This window comes from Canis lupus, chromosome 18 (assembly GCF_048164855.1).
Source record: "Canis lupus baileyi chromosome 18, mCanLup2.hap1, whole genome shotgun sequence".
NCBI lineage: Eukaryota > Metazoa > Chordata > Mammalia > Carnivora > Canidae > Canis > Canis lupus.
In genome coordinates, this window is record NC_132855.1 from 57,894,290 (window position 1) to 57,913,716 (window position 19,427).

The window sequence follows — 19,427 nt, forward strand, 5'->3', positions numbered from 1 at the left end:
GGTGGTTTTCTGTAGACTATCGAGAGAACATTCTGGCATCTCTCTTGGTTTAAATGTTCATATTATAAGAACCAGAAAACATGGGGGTGCGTTATGGCTACTCTGAGGCTCTTCCTTAGCAGAACATCCAGCAGGTGAACGTCCTACCATTCGTGTGTGGATCCGAACTTGAAACTGCCTGCAGACCTCCCACCGTTCTTGTTCTGAATTCTTCACACCGTGTACAGTGAGGGTCCCGTCCGATAGTGAAGGATGGTGGGGAACACTTTCAATACAGGTCAGCAAACCCACCTTATAGGACCCGGGCCTCACCTACTCATCCAAAAAGGAGCTCTGTGGGCAAATCTATTAGGTGATGTCAGAGGAATGAGACCAATCTCAACCTGTTTCACTGTTTCAAAGCCTTAATGACTTTTATAACGTACTCAAGGTTGTTCAAAAGAACCTTAATTTAAAAAATTAGGTTTTAATTAGTTTGAAATTTCTTGCAGAATTTTGTGGTGGCTTATGACATATCCTGGGCTACTGAAAAACCCCAGCAGAAATAACAGAGCATTCATGTCATCTACTAATACTTAATTATCCAGTGATTTCTACCCCTCCACCCAGAGCAAGCTCCTTATGGTGGCCAGTGACTTCCTGGCCTACAGCACCACTAACATTTCTTTGGCCCTCCACAAAGGCACTAACTGATGGGCACCTCTGTCTCCGGTAGTCCAGAACAGATCAAGGCAGAAATGAAACTCCTATCATGGCACCATTAGAAGAATAAACATTCCTATGTCAAAATAACACAGAGCAGACCATATGGCAGAGGACTGCAAAGGATACTGAGTGATGACATTCATCAGGAGGTAGAACCACATGATGGGCACTGTCACACCAATGACTGGGACTTGATACAATTCTGCAAAGATTAAGAGGAGAGATCGTCATATATTTTTGACAGCTTAATGGAGACTGAACAGAATAGAGATCGCAGCATTACTTCCTTTGCAAACAGATCTGGACTGTACAGCACAGTAAAACTTGTCTTGATTCCAGGCTACATCGGTCTCAAGAGTTATTACATTGGTTTCTTAAATTATGATTTCTTTACACTGTAAAATAAATTTTCTACCATATACCTGAATAGGACCTCATTTTACAAAGAAACACTGTGAGTACAGAGAAGTTAAGCATGACATGGTCTTAACACACAATCAACACAGGAGTAAAGACAACCAGTAACTAAATGCCATTTGGAAATACATGCAATCCTACTAGTAAATCAAAGAATGCAAAACTAAACAAGACGCTACCATTTTACAGCTATTAAAACAGCAATTAAAAATTTATAAAATCCTAATCTAGAAAGGTGCTAGTGAAATTGGCAACCACTCAGTTGGTCGTAGTGTCAATTGGTGTGCGTTTTTTCTTAAATCACTTTCATAATGCTTATATTAAGGGGCAATAAAAGTATTTATAGCCATTCTTAGGAATTAATCCTCATTCAGAAGCAAAAGAAAGTCCTCCATTGATTGGAGTACTATTTATAATGAGGAAAAACTGAATCAATCTCAATGGCTAATCTTAGAGCAATGGCTCTGTAAGCAAAGGAACTTTCACTAAGTGAGGCATGACACATTTGAATAAAAAAGAATCATCAAGATTATATGCAGTCACATAAAAAAGAAGGAAAGTGAAAAATCAAGTATAAAATCTTATCTGCACGAGGATGACAACTATGTTGGAATATATGAAACAGTCTGGGAAGAAACTGGTAAAATGAAATTAGCAGCCATCTAAGGCAATGGAACTCTAACTTTTCTTCCTTTAAATATATTCTTACGTTTTATATAATGATGCTTACACAGTGAATATTTGGGAGGAAATAAAATATTCAAGATCAAAGAGTAAGGACATAGTGATCCTTAAAGGATCAGTTTTTTAAAAATTCCCAGGTTGTTTGGGGGGTTGAACTATACAGTATAGCTACTTTCTTTGGCAAAAAAAGAAAAAGCCATATACATAAATGTAATATAACTGTTTGTCTGGATTTGTGGGGAATTCCCATAATCTGGTTTTCTGTTATCTTTAAAACACTTAGGACATACTGAAATGAAAAGACAGTTAACAAGTATTATTACTGTTTAGTAACTTCAGAGATCCACTGAATTAATTGGCTGGGGAAGAGCCAAGCTGTAGGACTCAGAATATTTAGATGGATATTCAATTCTCTTAACAAATTCAAGGATAATACGTTCAGCTGAGATAACCTCAAGGCAAGGAAGAGAAGAAAAAGCATATTCTTAACTAAGGGATGATTTTGAAGAAGTTGAAAGATTCTTTTTTTTTTTTTTAATGATTTTATTTATTCATTCATGAGAGACAGAGAGACAGAGACAGAGAGAGGCAGAGACACAGGCAGAGGGAGAAGCAGGCCCCAGGCCAGGAACCCGATGTGGGACTCGATCCTGGAACTCCAGGATCATATCCTGGGCCAAAGGCAGGCGCTAAACTGCTGAGCCACCCCAGTGTCCCAAAATTGAAAGAATCTAAAAAATATTTTATATAAAGACCCATACCTGTGACTTTCAGAAGCAGCATTCTAGTAACTATATCAAAATCAATCCCAAGAGATCTGATAATGTTTATTTCAGTAGCCTGACACTATGTGGAGACTCACAAGAGACCTTAAAAAAATCATTGTGTCAAAATGGCTATGTGTCAATTTTATCTTTAAAAAACAAGTTAGAAATGATTAATTCAGAGACATAGAAACTTTCTGATACACTTTTTTGTGGGCGAATGGGACAGGCAACACTGCAAACTCAAACAGAAAGCATTCACAACTTCACAACGCAGGTTCAGATGGCAAACCTGTTTATAGGGCACACACTGCCATTCTACAAAATATACTTAACCATTTTAGGCATGAGCAATGGAAAGCCTTATTTTTACAAATGTTTATTTGTTCCTGTGTGTTCCTCTGTCTGTATAAACTGTATGTCTTTTAGTAGATAATCACATAAGTAATTCCTTTCCAGTTAATTGGCAATTTATAGCTAGTTTATTAAAAAGCCACTTTATAACAAGAGCTAACTTACCCTGTAGACATCTAAGCAAATTTTGCTTATTCCTGCTGCCTACTTATCCTGTACCTCGGAAAAAAGCCCCCTCGTGTTTTTGTTTCCCTCTGCTCCAAGGGAGCTAGGACTTGGGTGTGCGAGCAGGTCTGTCTTCACCAGCACAAGAGGTATGGCGGCAGCAGAAAGAGCTGGACTGCTGCCCAGTTTCTCACAGTCCCATCTCTGCAGAGTGTTATTGCTATTTTTTTTTTTTTTTGCATTCTCAAAACATCAAACATTCCACATGCAAATGCAAAAACAAATTCCAAAGCAGAAGACAAAATCTGAAGATACTTTGACATCACTTGCAAATAACTGAGAAAGCACCTGTATAGAGTTTTCGTGGCTGCAACTGCTGACTAACAGCACTATCTTTCTGGGAGGTGGATTGAGGATGGCTTCCAACAGGGCAGGGATTTGGGTAAGATCATGAAAAAAGTGGTGGTCAAGTCAATAGCAACGGTGAGAGTTGGCCTCAGAATCTGTCAGGTAATTCTACTGGATGACCCCACACTCACCTGACTTATTGAATAGAACTGCATGGTCATAAATATCAGAAGCCAGGAAGATGAAGCCAGGAAGTGGAAGAGCATGCTACGAGAAAAAAGATTCCATGTAAATTTAATTAGCAATAATCGCGCCTCGGATACACCTCATTGGCTACGATACTGCCACTGTGCAAAGCTCCATGTAAATTTAAATACAGACACTTACTTCACAGAATATGTAGAGTGGCTTTACAATGACTTACAGTTTCACAAGTTGTTTGACAAGCAGTATCAAGAAAAGCAATTTAGACTCGTTAGGTTAAATGTATCCGGTGCTTTGGACCACATGGCTTTTTCAGTGTGCCATCGACCACATGCCACAGTTTTTGCCCTTCAGAAGTGGAGTCAGATGATCATCACACACTAAACAAATAAAAGGAACCAGCATCCTTCCCGCGACAAAAGGAAAATTTAAACTTAGTCATTTGGCCCACAGGATTTCCTACATTTTGCTCCTTTTGAAAATAGCAAATATAAGGACTTAAAAATTATAGGCAACTGATGAATTATTGAAATCTACATCTGAAACTAACAATGTACTATATGTTGGCTAACTGAATTAAATAAAAAAAAAGTAAAAACACTTCTATTCTTGGAAAAAATTTAAAAATAAATACAATTTATGAAGTAAGCAAAGGCAGATCTCAGGGCATTCAGGTAACTTGTGGAAAAATGAGATTTGAGGACAATATGAGGTCAGGGAAAACAAAGACAAGAATCAAAAGAGGATGAAGGGGAAACAACACGGAAGCACAGGTAAACAGGCGTGACAACAACCCGGCACCACCATGGTATGGAATCATAGCTAACAGTACGGGGCAGCCATTTTGTGCCAGGTACTGTTCTAAAAGAAAGATGTGAACCACATAGACTGTTCCTTATTTTTTTTAATGCCCAGCCACGTACTCCAGCTCCAATTAAATATCTCAAACTGATTTTCTGCAACTTTAGTGCTCCTAGGTTGGACGTTCTCCCCATAGGAGAGAGGTTGGAGGAGGAGGAGTTAGAGGAGGTGGCTCTAGCTCAGCAGCTTCCAAAAAAGAGGTGGAAGTGCACAGTATTAGCTAATGAAACTCTCCATCATAGACAGCGCTCCCCGGAGAGACTTCTCTCACCTCTCTTCCCCTCTCCCTCAAATGCCTGCCTGCCAGCCTGCCAGCATCCCCCTCAGCATGTTGTTTTTGGAACTTATTTTCTTATTCTAAGTTCCCATGGTAGTTTTAACTTGACTTTATCTACAGGAACACTGGGGGTAAAGGTCCTCATTCCCAGGGATTGTTCCTGGTTAGCAGACATGCTAGCTTCATGCTGACTGATCATGATCATCTCACGTAGAGAATCGTGGCTCAGAATACAAGTAGTAGCCTATTAAAAATACTTGGTCCTTTAACTATATCAGAAAAATGCATATTTCATTTGAAATAACACACTACAACTCGGTACTTTCTATCTTCCCCAGGTTTAAGAAATTGCTTACGTTATAAAACAAAGCCTCCTTGGAGTGCTTCCCGAATTGTTTGTATAGGGTCTCTTGGAAAATACCCATCCTTGCTGACATCAGAAGTGCAAAAGTCAGTGCCCCAATCCCTAAAAAAAACAAAAAACAAAAATTAGGCTACAAGATACTAGATTTGCTCATTTCCAGATGTTTTCCTAAAGAACACTGACTGTTCTACATATATTACAAGATAGTTGTAGAACATACACAACATTTTTAAAAGAAATGAAGTTCAACCACAGTATACTAACTACCCAGTCCATAATAGTTTGCTCTCTCTCTCTATATATACATGTATGTATGTATTTTTTACACTAAAATAGGATCATTATGAATACACAGTTGTATCTCTTGCTTTCTTCACAATCTTTTTCTTGGATTTTCCTTCAAGTCATTCATTAAAATTTTTTCAAAGGTATGAATTAATGGCTCCATGACTCTATCACGTGGAGGGACCATATTAAATGTCTTACAACATGAGAATTAGATTACTTCCAATTATTTCGCCATTAAAATCAATGTACATCCTTGGACATAAATCTTTAAACAAAATGTTGATGATTTCCTTAGGATAAACTTTGCTAAATGAATTAGCGAGTCAAAAGGTACAGACATTTTTAAAACCCAAAACATAAATTTTTCCAGAAAGGCTGTGTCAATTTCTACCATAAACAATTCATACAAAAATGGTTGTCTTCCTGCACCCTCAGCAATGAAAATAATCATTTACTCTCTTGCCTTAAAAAAGTGGACCGAAAATAAAAAGGTACTGCATTTTAGTTTCAATTTGCATTTCTCAGATTCTTAGACTACTGAGTTTGAACGTACAATGATCAGACATTAATTTTTCCCTGTGAATTGTATGTTCATATCCTCTGCAAATTTTTCTTATTGGATAGAGTGTTTTCTAACAGCTCATACAGATCTACGTTAAGAAGAGCAACCTAGGAGCGCCTGGGTGGCTCAGTGGGGTAAGCTTCTGCTTTCGGCTCAGGTCGTGATCCTGGGTCCTGGGATCAAGCCCTGTGTTTGGCTCCCTGCTCTGTGGGGAGCCTGCTTCTCCCTCTCCTTCTCCTTACCACACCCCCCAACATGAATAAATAAATACAATCTTAAAAAAAAAAGAAGAAAAAGAAGAAGAAGAGCAACCTAAAGGGATAGTTTCCAAGCCAAGCAACAGGGAGAATGGAGTTTTTATACTATTTCTCATCCGCTTCATCTTAATCTGGTGCTGCCATCAACTGCACTTGGAAAGAGTTCCACCTCCATAACCTACAACATGAGGTCAAAGCTCTATAGGAGTTGTCTAATTAATTCCACAAAGAGATACTCTTATTTTTAAAAAATTCCCTAGGAGATCCTGATGATTAGGCGGGTTTGGGAACACTCATTATGGAACAGCTAGCTTATAAAGAAAATGAATCTAAGACTTAGAAATGAGTCCCCTGGAAATTTACTGCTGCACCTCAGCAGACAGATCATGAAGAAATGGATGACACTTGAAGCACTCGCTCCCAGGGAGAGTGACGGGCAAGCGGACATGTACGTTTCCTTCTAGGCCAGTGGCAGCCAAGGAAACCGTGGCCCCGTGTTGTCATACATACTACCCCAAACATGGACATTGTCTTCTTTTCATGTTCAACACCAAAGTTCAAAGCTAGATGATCCCAGGTGCCTCTCTCTTCGGTGGCATAATCTGTTGAGCCAATGCTTCTTGCCAAGAAACTTGTCCCTCAGGAGAAAACTCAGCAAACAGGACTGCAGAGGCTATTAGCTTTAGTGTAATTACTGTACTTGCCTAGTAGCCACCTTAGAAATGCCTGGAATCCATCATTCTCACTTGAGCTGGACTCGGAAGTCTAGGAAATAAGAAAAAAACACCAGGTACAGAGGCCAAAACTTCACACAAAGTGCTTGGGTACAAAGGAACCCTCTGTGTTACCCACTGACCTCCACTTTTCTCTTGCAGAGACCCGAATCCTTCTATTGCATAAGCATGTGCATGTATTGCATCAATAAAAAGTACTGGGGCCCCCACGGCAAGCAGTGAACATAAAGGATTTGTGAAGTGATTCTTACCACCTGCTTGGCTGACATGAAAGTGCAAATAAATATCCCCACAGACACCAGGGCAATAGAGGTATATTTGAATATGCTGTATCTGCAAAAACAAGAACAGACCACCTTAGGAAAACAAATGCACAGATACGAATTTCCACATGACATTCACAGTTGGATGTTGGGTAAGAGTACAAATCCCCACCATATAGCCAATGGAATCAAGCACATGTAAGTGTGTGTGAAAGAATCAGGATGCTGACTGAGGACTGAACACCCCTTCTCAGTGTTGCCTAAATAGTCTGTGGACCGACAGATTGTTTCACCAGAAAATAATAAAAAAAGACATAGAGCAGACATGACATTCCATTCTGCTCAAGAGTTCCAGTGAAAGCCAGACAGGTCTTCACTGGCACCTGTTGCTCTTCCTCTTTAAGGCCCCAAACCTGAGCGTCAGAGACATGCCACGCAAGAGGAAGAATGGAGCATCAGGGACAAGGAGCAGGATTCAATGCTCGGAGCAGGATTCAATGCTCAAGAAATCATTCAACTGTCCATTTTCAAGAGAAGATTTTTTTTTTTTTTTTTTGGTAACATCTCTGAATGACATCAATGTTGCTTTTAAATGCTGGCACATAAGTTGGATAAAGGGAGAAATATTACACTAAAAGGACTGCTGGCGGTAAGAACAGTGGCGTTTCATATGAACTAAAACAACCGCATTAACATCCCTCCTGTGCTCTTACTGATAAAAGTGAAAGGCCTCGGGCAAGAATGAAAAGGAATTAAATGGATAGGATGAACCTCCCGAGATTTCCTGTCAAGTACTTTGTACGGTTCTGGTCACATCACCTCATAAGGGGCCAACAGAACTGGCTAGCGGCAGATCTGGGGCCAAGAGCAGGACACCAGACGAGAGAGGGGCAAGGCAGGAAATGATTCAGGCCTAAGAATTAATGAAGGGCAGGCTAAGGTAAGTAAAAAGTTGGTCTTTAAATCCCGGAATGAGGAACCCACTATGGACCAAAGGGACTCTACTCAAGATATGCAAAAGGAGACAGCAACTTACTAATTCATGATATTACATAGTTACCTTAGGGAAATCCCTGCTTTCTGGGTGATACGCACTAAGGAGAGTCACACAGGCTTACGTGGGTAGACTCAAGGGGTCAGACCCAAAACAAGTTCTTCAGGGAAATGGATGTTTAACAAAGGCCCCTGACATTTCAGAGCACTATCAGGAGAATACATTCCTTTCATAATATTATCTTTTGTATCCCTATTATGCACAAAATTAAAGGTTGGAAGGACAGCAGGTCTGTCCCAACATGAATTCTATACCACCAAGAAATGTAGCAGTCACTTCAACGTGACAAACCCGAATGCAGCTGTACTCATTTGGTGAATGCATAAGCCTCAGAAGATAATGGGTTCATGAGCCCAAGCAGGAGGGACAACTGTCCTTCTTATGACACAGCTCTTATTACTTAAAAACTCTAGGTTCCCACACTCTTAATTGACAGCACTTTTTAAGTTGGTCTAGAGTTCTAATACTGGGGCTAGATACTGAATACACAGAAAAGCTGGCATGAGCTTGTGCAGTTGTGATCTTAACATTGAGGGTGAACTTTTCCTGTGAAGTGTTCCAGACAATGTGCTGACTCTCCCCAGCTCCTCTCCTCCCTGGGAGTAAGGGGTAAGGCTCAGAAAGAAGGTAGAAGATCCATACTTTGAGAAAGTATCCCAGATATTTTTGGTATTTCCCAACCATATCCTAGAGACCCCCACTGGTGACGGCCACATGGAACAGTCCTGAAAACTTTTTGTTCCATCTCGTTGGCCATTTGGGTCTTCATTAGGAATTTTCTTCCTAATATGGATGATTATCATTAGTTCATCACATTGTGCTGATAAACTCCTTCTAGGATAGCACTGTCCAAGAACTTCCATGAAGCTGAAAATGTTCTGTATCTGGGTTCTCCAACATGGTCGCCACTAGCCACATGTCACTACTAAGCACTTAAAATGTGAGAAACTAATTATTTTATTTTATTTGAAATAACTTAAATTTAAGTGTAAATAATCCCATGTAGCTAGTGGAGACCATATGGGAGAGTGAAGTTCTAGATCAACTGGCTTCGTAGGTTACTATGGTATTAAAGATTCATGATGACAAGAGCTATTTAGTTCTACAGAGAAAATGCTGCTCCAAAGCCACAGGTGGGGCTCCTTACCTGGCCCACTGCCTCAAGATACACAGCACTGCCACAGAGAACACTAAGAAACAAGCTAGATGATCACAAGCAAACTTATCACCACTACGAGAAAAGGAATCCAGCTAATGGACAGGGCTCTGGATATCCTTCTTGTACATAAAATATGAAAGTGTACTGTTTACCTCTTCTTCAAAATGATAATTCCTAGGATCATGTTGGCAATTAGAGAACCCTGTAAAAGGAGACAACAGTAATAGAGGTTTAGTGCACCAGAGAAAGAAAATAATTCAAGATAAATATGAACATGCACAAGCAAGAAAAAGAGCCAGAAAGGAGGTTAGGATGAATAATTAGTAAGCTTCACTTATTCTTATAATGGCAAAAAGTATAAACCATACAAATGTTATGTAAAATAAACCTTCTGAAGATAATGAGAATAAAAATGGTCAATTCTCTAAATATTGGTCAGAGCTGAAATTAAGGCTAGCAGAAACAAATTATACTGTAGATTTAATTTTGTTTAATTTTCCATCAAATTTACAAGAGCTTTTACAAAGCTTTTTTTCCATTAAGCTTTTCCTCATCCCCGGTTTTAATTAATGAAAGAAGGCATGCAGGGATCTTTCTCTTCTCTGGAAAGGTGTCGCTCAATCAGCAAGAGTTTATTGAAAGTCTATTATGTGCTTGGTCTTTGAAAGTCATTTTTGTAATTATAATTAGCTCTGAAAAGTTCCTTTGGGGATAGCACCTTTAGCCCCACAGAAATCTCAAACTACACAGAAATGTTGTAATTCCAACGGTCACCAATTTGCATTCTTCTGCAATCCTAACTACATTCCCCTTGAAGTTTTTCCTGCTCTTCACAGAGTGCTCTGTTCTTATTTATTTATACACAAACTATTTGCAGATCTCCCACCAAACGTGAGAGGAAGAAGAAACCTCTGCTGCTCTGGGACAAACCTTACCTTCAAGAATTTCCCTTTATTTAGGGCACCTGGGTGGCTCAGTTGGCTAAGCATCCGACTCTTGGTTTTGGCTCAGGTCATGATCTCAGGGTGGTGAGATTAAGCCCTGCATCAGGCTCTATACTCAGTGGGGAGTCTCCTTGAGAGTCTTTCCCTCTGCCCCTTGCAGCACTTGAGTGCAGGCACCCAACCCTCTCTAAAATAAATAACCTTAAAAGAATTTCCCCTCATCTCAAAAGTCTCTTGCTTTAAAAAAAAAAGGGGGGGGGGCATCAGAAAAAGAAAGTGTTTATGTACTAGAAGTAAGTGTAATTTTAGGATAGAAATAAAAAGTAATGAGAAATAAGTTAAATAACATTCATAGCAAGCCTGACTATAAAATCAATCAGATGAAGGAAATTAAATGTAAAATCTGTTTCCCAGGGAAATTTCAGCTTTTATTGATCACCCATAAGACTTCAGAGGGATAAAAGTCAACTGTCCACTTTCCTCATTACTGCGCAGATGAAAGCCAACCTTTACTCACACTTTATTTTCTTTCTACTTTTGTCAAGTATTCAATCTACCCACTTAGCTTCATTTCCTAGAGGAACATATGCATGTGAGCCAGCAGCACTTACAGATCTAAATATCATATGCAGGGGCATGGCAATGTTGAGATTCAGGGCATAGTTGTTCACCACGCTGACAGTGAAGAACATGGTTACCATCACGGCATAGTACCTAAAATGCAGAGATCACAGCATATCACACAAAGTCTACTATTTCAAGAAAATCAAGTTTAGAAGGAATAGTCATTTTTGGTTAGAAAGGTATTTTGTTTTAGTCCCTACAGATTAAAAGATTCTAATACTACTATAATGTGAAGTCAATATCAAGCACACATAAAAATACATCCAAAGCCAGACTAACAAACTCCCCTATCTCAAAAGACTTATAAGTATAAAAATTCTGACTTTAAGGGAGTAAGAGTCCTTCTAGGAGAAGCTTGTGTTCTTTCCCTGTGGCTTTAAGATGTAAATATTCAATATTCTACTGGTCTTCTCTAGGAAATCCTTTCTAGTCTATCCCTCTAAAATACAAATTTCAGAGTGGTAATTCTTATCAAGAAAAAACACAAGGGGGAGAGGTCATTTAGAACTTGACTTGCCAGAAGAAATTCAAATCTTAAGTGTCTTCACAAATACTAAACAAAGCTTTAGCCATCTAGACTGATATAGCCTTATTCCATCTACCAGAAAAATAACAGATATTTAACTTTTATCATTATTACCGTAAATCCTGTACCTAACCTATTTCCTGGCAGTAATTTAAAACCTGAAAAAAAATAAAATAAATAAAACCTGAAGCTATAAAGGCTCTCTGTCTGTATGTTCATGTCTATCTATATTTACGTGGTGTAGCTCTGTGGTATTTTCTACTTCTGGGGGGTTCTGCTAAAATTAATTTGTAAAAGCTCTATTTAGTTGGTTTGAAGGCAGGCACTTGTAAGAATTAAGCATTCTGCAATTCTCAAAAAGAAATTAACCCACTTTTCAAGTTCACATGGTTTGAAAAAATATTCAATATAAATGCTAGTTTAAGGTTGATGGCTTAATTAAAACAGACATGTCTTTAGAGTTACCAACACTAAATATGTAACTGTTATTCTAGTTCAGTTTACTAGCCTTCAAACAAGTTCATGTTGTCCTTTATAAGATCTGTCAACAAAAATTAATAGCTTAGGATAATGGCTGACTTCATCTAATATTTAATTTAGTTTTTATAGGTCATCTAAACATAGTTATTAAAGACAAGTAAGTTAAATAGATAAATAAAAGTTCATAAATAAACTTTCAACAATATTTATGTCTACCTAATAGTTTTCTCAATTTCTTTTTGGTTACCTAAAACCTTAAAGTTTTGCTGAGTTAGGTTAAATGATGAATTAAGTTAAATTCATTAGATATCTAGATTATTTCTAGAAGTAGAAAGACCCTAGGCTGACTTCATTCCAGATAACTATCAAATCAACCTAAATACCCCAGAAATTGACCCAAAGACTAGCAGAACAAACTCCAACTAAAGGTGGAGAAGAGGCCACATCAAGGAAGGTGGGAAGTGCAGATACACAGTTTGAGAGAGAAATGACTCCTGGAGCTGTTGTTGCAGAGAAGAGCAAGAGACAGACTAACACACGTGGAGCAACAGAGAAAACAAATCCCCACAGTGATTGGCTTGGAAAGTGAGAGGGGCTGAATTTCGTGAGTTCTTGCAGTCAGTGGAGCTTAAAGCCTGGAGGTCTAGAGGTCAGTGGGTTTCGTTCAGATAGAGCCTTGAGGCACTGGGGCCACTCTTGGAGAGAAGGTAGGGCAAACAGCCTGGGGAAATACAGTGTGTGGCACCAGTGACTTGAAGTGTACCTGGGAGTTCTGCAGGGCCTTGGTTCCAGTGGCAGTGATGAAAGGTCTCATTTCATGAGCAGACCAGTGCACAACTAGCTAAAATGCAGCACATTCAGGCCAGACACCAAACATTGCCCACAAGAGGCAAAGAAAGCCTCTGTAGACAACTGGCCTGAAGGATAAAGTGGCCAAGACACAACAACAGACCACATGCTGTACACATTAGAGATACTCCTTGAAGTGGCAGGGTAAGAGGGGACACTACACTGCAGGGCACTACAGGACCTCTTCTTCATAAGCCATAACCTCAAGAAGAGATGTAGCTGCCTTTCCTAACACAGAGAAACAGGTGTAGAGACTTACACAAAATGGGAAGACAAGAGGAATCTGTCCCAAATGACAGAATAGAAAAAGGCCATGGACAGAGATCTAAGTGAAACAAAAATAACATGCCTGATACAGAATTTAAAGTAATGATCACAAAGATACTCATCAGGCTTGAGAAAAGAGTGGAATACATGAATGAGACCCTTAACACAGAGATAACAACATAGCAGAAATAAAGGGCTCAATAAATGAAACAAGAAACATGCCTGATACAATAAATAGCAGGGTGGAAGCAAAGGAATGAATTAATGACCCAGAGGATAGAGTAATGTAATGTAATCAAGATGAACAAAACAGAAAAATGAATTATCCAAAATGAGAACAGACTTAGGGAACTCAGTGACTCCATAAAACATTGTAACATTTGCATTACAGGTGTCCTACAAAAAGAGAAAGAAAAGAGGGCAAATAAAGAAAATTTATTTGCAGAGATAATAACTGAAAAGTTCCCTAATTAGAGGAAGAAAACAGATATGCCATATCCAGGAAGCATGGGAAATCCCCAACAAAATCAACAAAAGAAGTTCCACACCAATATATATTGTATTAAAATGGCAAAACACAGTGATAAAAAAAAAATTTTAAAGCAGCAAGATGAAAGAAGACAGTTACATATTAGGGAAACCCCTATAAAGCTATCAAGGGATTTTTCAGCAGAAACTTTGCAAGCCAGAAAAAAGTGGCATGATACATTCAAAGTGCTGAATGGGAAAAATCTGCAGCCAAGAATACTCTATCCAGCAAAGCTATCACTCAGAATAGAAGGAGAGATAAAGAGTTTCTCAGATGAACAAAAACTAATGGAGTCTGTGACCATTAAATCAACCCTGCAAGAAATATTAATGGGGACTCTGAGTGGAAAGGAAAGACCAAAAATGACAATATGAAGGTAGAAAACACAAGAGCAGTAAAAACTAGTATTTCTGTAAAATATCAGTCAAGGTACTCACAAAATAAAAAGATGTAATACATGACACCGTATACCTAAAATGTGGGGAAGCGAGGGGTAAAGAATAGGTTTAAATTTAAACAACCATCAACTTAATATGGACGGCTATATGCAGAAAATGTTATATATACATACAAACCTAGTTTGAGAGAGAAATGACTCCTGGAGCTGTTGTTGCAGAGAAGAGCAAGAGACAGACTAACACACAAATCAAAATCCAGTAATAAATATGCAAACAATAAAGAGAAAGAAATCTAAATATATCACGAAAGAAAACCAGCAAACCATGAAAGACAAGGATCAGCAAAAGTCTTCAGAAACAATCAGAAAACAAGTAATAAAATGGCAATAAATATGTATCTATAAATAATCACTTTGAATTTAAATGGACTAAACACTCCACTCAAAAGATATAGGGCGACAATATATATAAGAAAAACAAGACCCATCCAGATGCTGTCTACAAGAGATTCATTTTAGACTTAAAGATATGCACAGATTGAAGTGAAGGGATGGAGAAACATTTATGCAAATGGATGTCAAAAGAAAGCTGGAATATTAATACTTATATCAGACAAACTAGGCTTTAAAACAAAGACTGTAAAAATAAATAAATAAAAACTATAACAAGAGACAAAGACAGTAAATAGTAATAATAGTAATAATAATAATAGTAATAACGGACAGTAAATAGTAATAATAGTAAATAGTAAATAATACTAAAAATAGTAATAATAGAATCTAACAAGAAGAAATAACAATTATAAATACTTATGCAACCAACATGGGAGCACCCAAATACATAAAACAGTTGATAACAAACATAAAGGAACTAATTCATAATAATACAGTAATAGTAGGGGACTTTAACACCTTACTTATATCAATAGATAGTTTAAACAGAAAATCAACAAGGAAACAATGGCCTTCAAAGACACACTGGAACAGATGGATTTAATGGATATATCCAGACCATTCCATCCTAAAACACAGAATACATATTCTTTTCAAGTACACACAGACATTCTTCAGAAAAGATCACATATCAAGGCCACAACGCAAGCCTCAACAAATTAAAAAAGACTATTCGAAAAGAATCCAATGGTATGGTACTAAAAGCCAGCTACAAGAAAAAATCTGGAAACGTCACAAAAACATGGGGGTTAAATAACATGCCACTAAACAACGAATGGAATCAATCAGGAAATAAGAAATTAAGAAGCACACAAAAACAAATGAAAATGAAAACACAATGGTTTAAAATGGTGTGTAACAAAAGCAGTTCTAAGAGGGAATTTTATAGCAATACAGGCCTACCTCAAGAAGCAAGAAAAATCTCAAATAACATATTACACCTAAAGGAGCTAAAAAAAGAACAAATGAAGCTTAAAGAGAGCAGAAGAAGTAATAAAGATTAGAGCAGAAATAAATGATGTAGAAATTAAAAAGACAATAGAACAAATCGAAACCAGGAGCTGGTTCTTTGAAACAATAAAATTGTTAACTCTCTAGCCAGACTTATCAAAAAGAAAAGAGAAAGGAACCAAATAAGTAAAATCACAAATGGGAGAGGAAAAACGACAAACACCACAGAAATACAATTATAAAAGAATATTATGAAAAACTATATGCCAACAAACTGGACAACGTAAAAGAAATGGATAAATTCCCAGGAACCCATAAATTACAAAAACTATCAATACTATCAATAAACAGATCAATATTAATAATTTAAAAACTCCCAACAAACAAAAGTCCAGAACCAGATGGCTTCACAGGGACATTTAAAGAAGAGTTAACATTTATTCTTCTCACACTAGTTAGTGACATATCTGATAAAGAGCATCCAAACACATAAACAACTTATAAAACTCAACACTCAAAAAACAAATAAACCAATTAAAAATGGGCAGAGGACATGAACATTTCTCCAAAGACAACATACAAATGGCCAACAGACAATGAAAAAATGCTCAACATCACTGATCATCAGGGAAATGCAAATCAAAACTGCAATGAGGTATCACCTCACACCTGTCAGAATGCCTAAAAATCAACACAAGAAACAACAAGTGTTGGTGAGCATATAGAGAAAAAAGGAACCCTCATGTACTGTTGGGGAATGCAAACTGGTGCAGTCACTGTGGCAAACAGTATGGAAGTTCCTCAAAAAGTTAAAAAAAGAACTACCCTATGATCCAGTAATCACACTACTGGGTATTTACCCAAAGAATACAAAAGCACTAATTCAAAGAGATACATGCACCCCTATGTTTATAGCAGCATTATCTACCATAGCCAAGATATGGAAGCAGCCCAAGTGTCCATCAACTGATGAATGGATAAAGAAGATGTGGTATCTATATATATCAGAATATTTTTCAGCCATAAAAAGAATGACATCTTGCCATTTACAATGACATGGATAGAGCTAGAGTATAATGCTAAGTAAGTCAGAGAATGGATATACCACATGATTTCACTCATACGTGGAATTAAAAAAAAACACATAAATAACCAAGGGGAGAAAGAGAAAAACTAAGAAACAGACTCTTCACTATAGAGAACAAACTGATGGTTACCAGAGGGGTGGGGGTGGAGGGATGAGTGACTTAGGTGACAGGGTTTAAGGAGTGCACCTGTCACGATGAGCACAGGGTGATATATCAAGTGCTGAATCACTATATCATACATGTAAAACTAATATAATGCTGTACGTTAACTAACTGGAAGTAAAGCAAAGACTGACAACAAATCTAGATAATTTCCAAAAAAGACAAAATGCTAAACCGTTAATTATTAAACTAAATTTATCTACTTTTGGTTTATTACAGAGAAACTAAAATATTTGGGTATGTTAATACTCCACTGGAAAATTTTAAAAGGGATGTGCTTTTAAAATTTTTGAAATGTATTCATAAAATTCAAGTTCAAAAAAATGCTGGTAACACTGACAGCCCCCCAATAGCTTACTTCTTAGTTTTCATAGAAATTAAGGTTTCTCAGGATTAAGAATTCTAATTAATAGAGGGCGTCTGGGTGGCTCAGTGGTTGAACATCTGCCTTCGGCTCAGGTTGTGATCCAGGGTCCTGGGATCGAGTTCTGCATCAGGGTCCCTGCAAGGAGTGTCTGCTTCTCCCTCTGCCTGTGTCTCTGTCTCTCTCTCTCTCTGTATCTCTTATGAATAAATACATAAAATCTTAAAAATGAAGAATTCTAATTAATATGTAATTAAAGCTAGTAGAAATAATAAGGAAAATATCCCTGTATGGCAGGAAAGTAGGATGTGTTTTTAGGAAACAAAGCAGTGAGAAATAGAGCTAGTTTAGCCAGGGCGCAGGAGCCCAAGAACACCTGGCTCCAGGGGTCCTAAACAGACCAGGTTTGGCCGTTGGCCGCTCACAAAATCTGAAGGAAGAAAAAAGAGTGGTGGTGAAACAAGGAATTTATTTCAGTGAGGCCAACATCCAGAAGATAGGGGACTAACATCTGAGAGACTGTGTCTAAAGTGCCAAAAATACTTCCAGGTTTATATTTAAGAAAATGTGGAGCAAAGGTACACGATATGTACACATAGACAGTGAAAGTCAAATTAACCATTGTCTTCAGGTCAGTCATGGACAGGACCTTGCTAGCCCAGGGCAGTTCCTACTACTCGAGGGGGTAGCTTCCATTCCCATCACAGGATGCTTTGCCCTCATGGTCTTCAGCCTGAGCCAAGAGACAAGCTGGAAAGAAGAACCGGACTAGAATGTCTGAGCTCAAAATGGAGGCAGCCAAAGTCCTCTTTCAATACACTTTTTGTTAAGGGGAAAAAAAGTAATTTTGTTCTAAAATGAGGTTGGTTGTTTAAAGGGAAAAAAACATAGAACAAAACTGGGATGCAGAGGGGGAAAAAAGTAGCAGGTTTGTGGAAAGATAATCTTTAAACAAGAAGTTTCATGTGTGGTCAAACTGATTACGATTAAAATAAATTTATTTTTAAAAATGAGTTTTATTTTTTTTAATTTTTATTTATTTATGATAGTCACAGAGAGAGAGAGAGAGAGAGAGGCAGAGACACAGGCAGAGGGAGAAGCAGGCTCCATGCACTGGGAGCCTGACGTGGGATTCGATCCCGGGTCTCCAGGATCGCGCCCCGGGCCAAAGGCAGGCACTAAACCGCTGCGCCACCCAAGGTTCCCTAAAAATGAGTTTTAATATCAAAAGTAAGCTAGTGGAAAAGTAGAATTTGGTTTTATCTCTATTAAAAGGACAAGATTTTCTTAGGCTTTTGGTCTCATTTGGCTAAGACTGTAAAAATCTCTTTCACTTTTTAAGTATTAGATTTTGTGGTAATCTGTGATCCTATTTAGGTAAGAACTTTAAAACCTTTTTAAAAAATATTTTTGACTGGGACTCCTGGGTGGCTCAGTCAGTGAAGCGTCTGCCTTCGGCTCAGGTCATGATCCCAGGGTCCTGGGATCCAGCCCCACAATAGGCTTCCTGCTCAATGGGGAGTCTGCTTCTTCCACTTCCTCTGCCCCTCTCTCCCTGCACTCTCGCTGTCTCTCAACTAAATACATCAAATCTTTAAAAAAAAATTTTTTTAGTAACTTCCTCAAATTTTTTTTTTAATATTTTTTTAAATTTATTTATGACAGTCACACAGAGAGAGAGAGAGAGAGGCAGAGACACAGGCAGAGGGAGAAGCAGGCTCCGTGCACCGGGAGCCTGACGTGGGATTCGATCCCGGGTCTCCAGGATCACGTCCTGGGCCAAAGGCAGGCGCCAAACCACTGCGCCACCCAGGGATCCCCCTCAACCAAATTATAAGTGAAGTTTTTTGACCCAAACATTCCAAAGGACCTGTTAAATGAATGAAGCCATTTGATGTGTAAATTACATGGAAAACACTGTCAAAAAAATAACACCAAGCCTTCATATTGTATTTGTAAGACTGTGGCACATGTGGATAAAGTCCATTCTGCTTCTGCAAAAATAGCCCCTCACTGCCAGATTTTGTTGTCTCAATGTCCTTATAACACAGCAACCTCTGAAATTTAAACAACCCTTTATTTCAAAATAGAAAAAAATCTAACTGTGCCCCCCCTAACTTTTCACAGATAAAATAAGACACTTCATTGGTCGACTTCCCTAAATTTACGTTGTTGAGTTAGAAAGGGCCTATCAGGGTGCCTGGTGGCTCAGCCAGTTGGGTGCCCAACTCTTGATTTCAGCTCAGGTCATGATCTCTGGATGGTGAGAATGAGCCCTACATCAGGCTCCACATTCAGTGGGGAGTCTGCTTGAGATTCTCTCCCTCTGCGTG

The 19,427-nt window shown here is 38.3% G+C and overlaps 1 protein-coding gene and 1 pseudogene across 2 annotated transcripts in view; both read right to left on the bottom strand.

The window, feature by feature from the left end:
- Positions 1-19,427, bottom strand: part of SLC35B4 (solute carrier family 35 member B4) — a 34,163-nt gene that overhangs the window by 5,481 nt on the left and 9,255 nt on the right. For both annotated transcript variants that reach the window (XM_072784636.1, XM_072784637.1), the window contains exons 3-9: positions 11,016-11,118; positions 9,613-9,662; positions 7,236-7,317; positions 6,955-7,015; positions 5,136-5,245; positions 3,629-3,704; positions 832-907 (exon numbers count right to left, since the gene is read on the bottom strand). In XM_072784636.1, coding sequence (XP_072640737.1) covers positions 832-907; positions 3,629-3,704; positions 5,136-5,245; positions 6,955-7,015; positions 7,236-7,317; positions 9,613-9,662; positions 11,016-11,118 — 558 coding nt within the window. The remainder of the gene's footprint in view (positions 1-831; positions 908-3,628; positions 3,705-5,135; positions 5,246-6,954; positions 7,016-7,235; positions 7,318-9,612; positions 9,663-11,015; positions 11,119-19,427) is intronic.
- On the bottom strand, positions 3,724-3,796 carry LOC140609631 (U4 spliceosomal RNA; annotated as a pseudogene).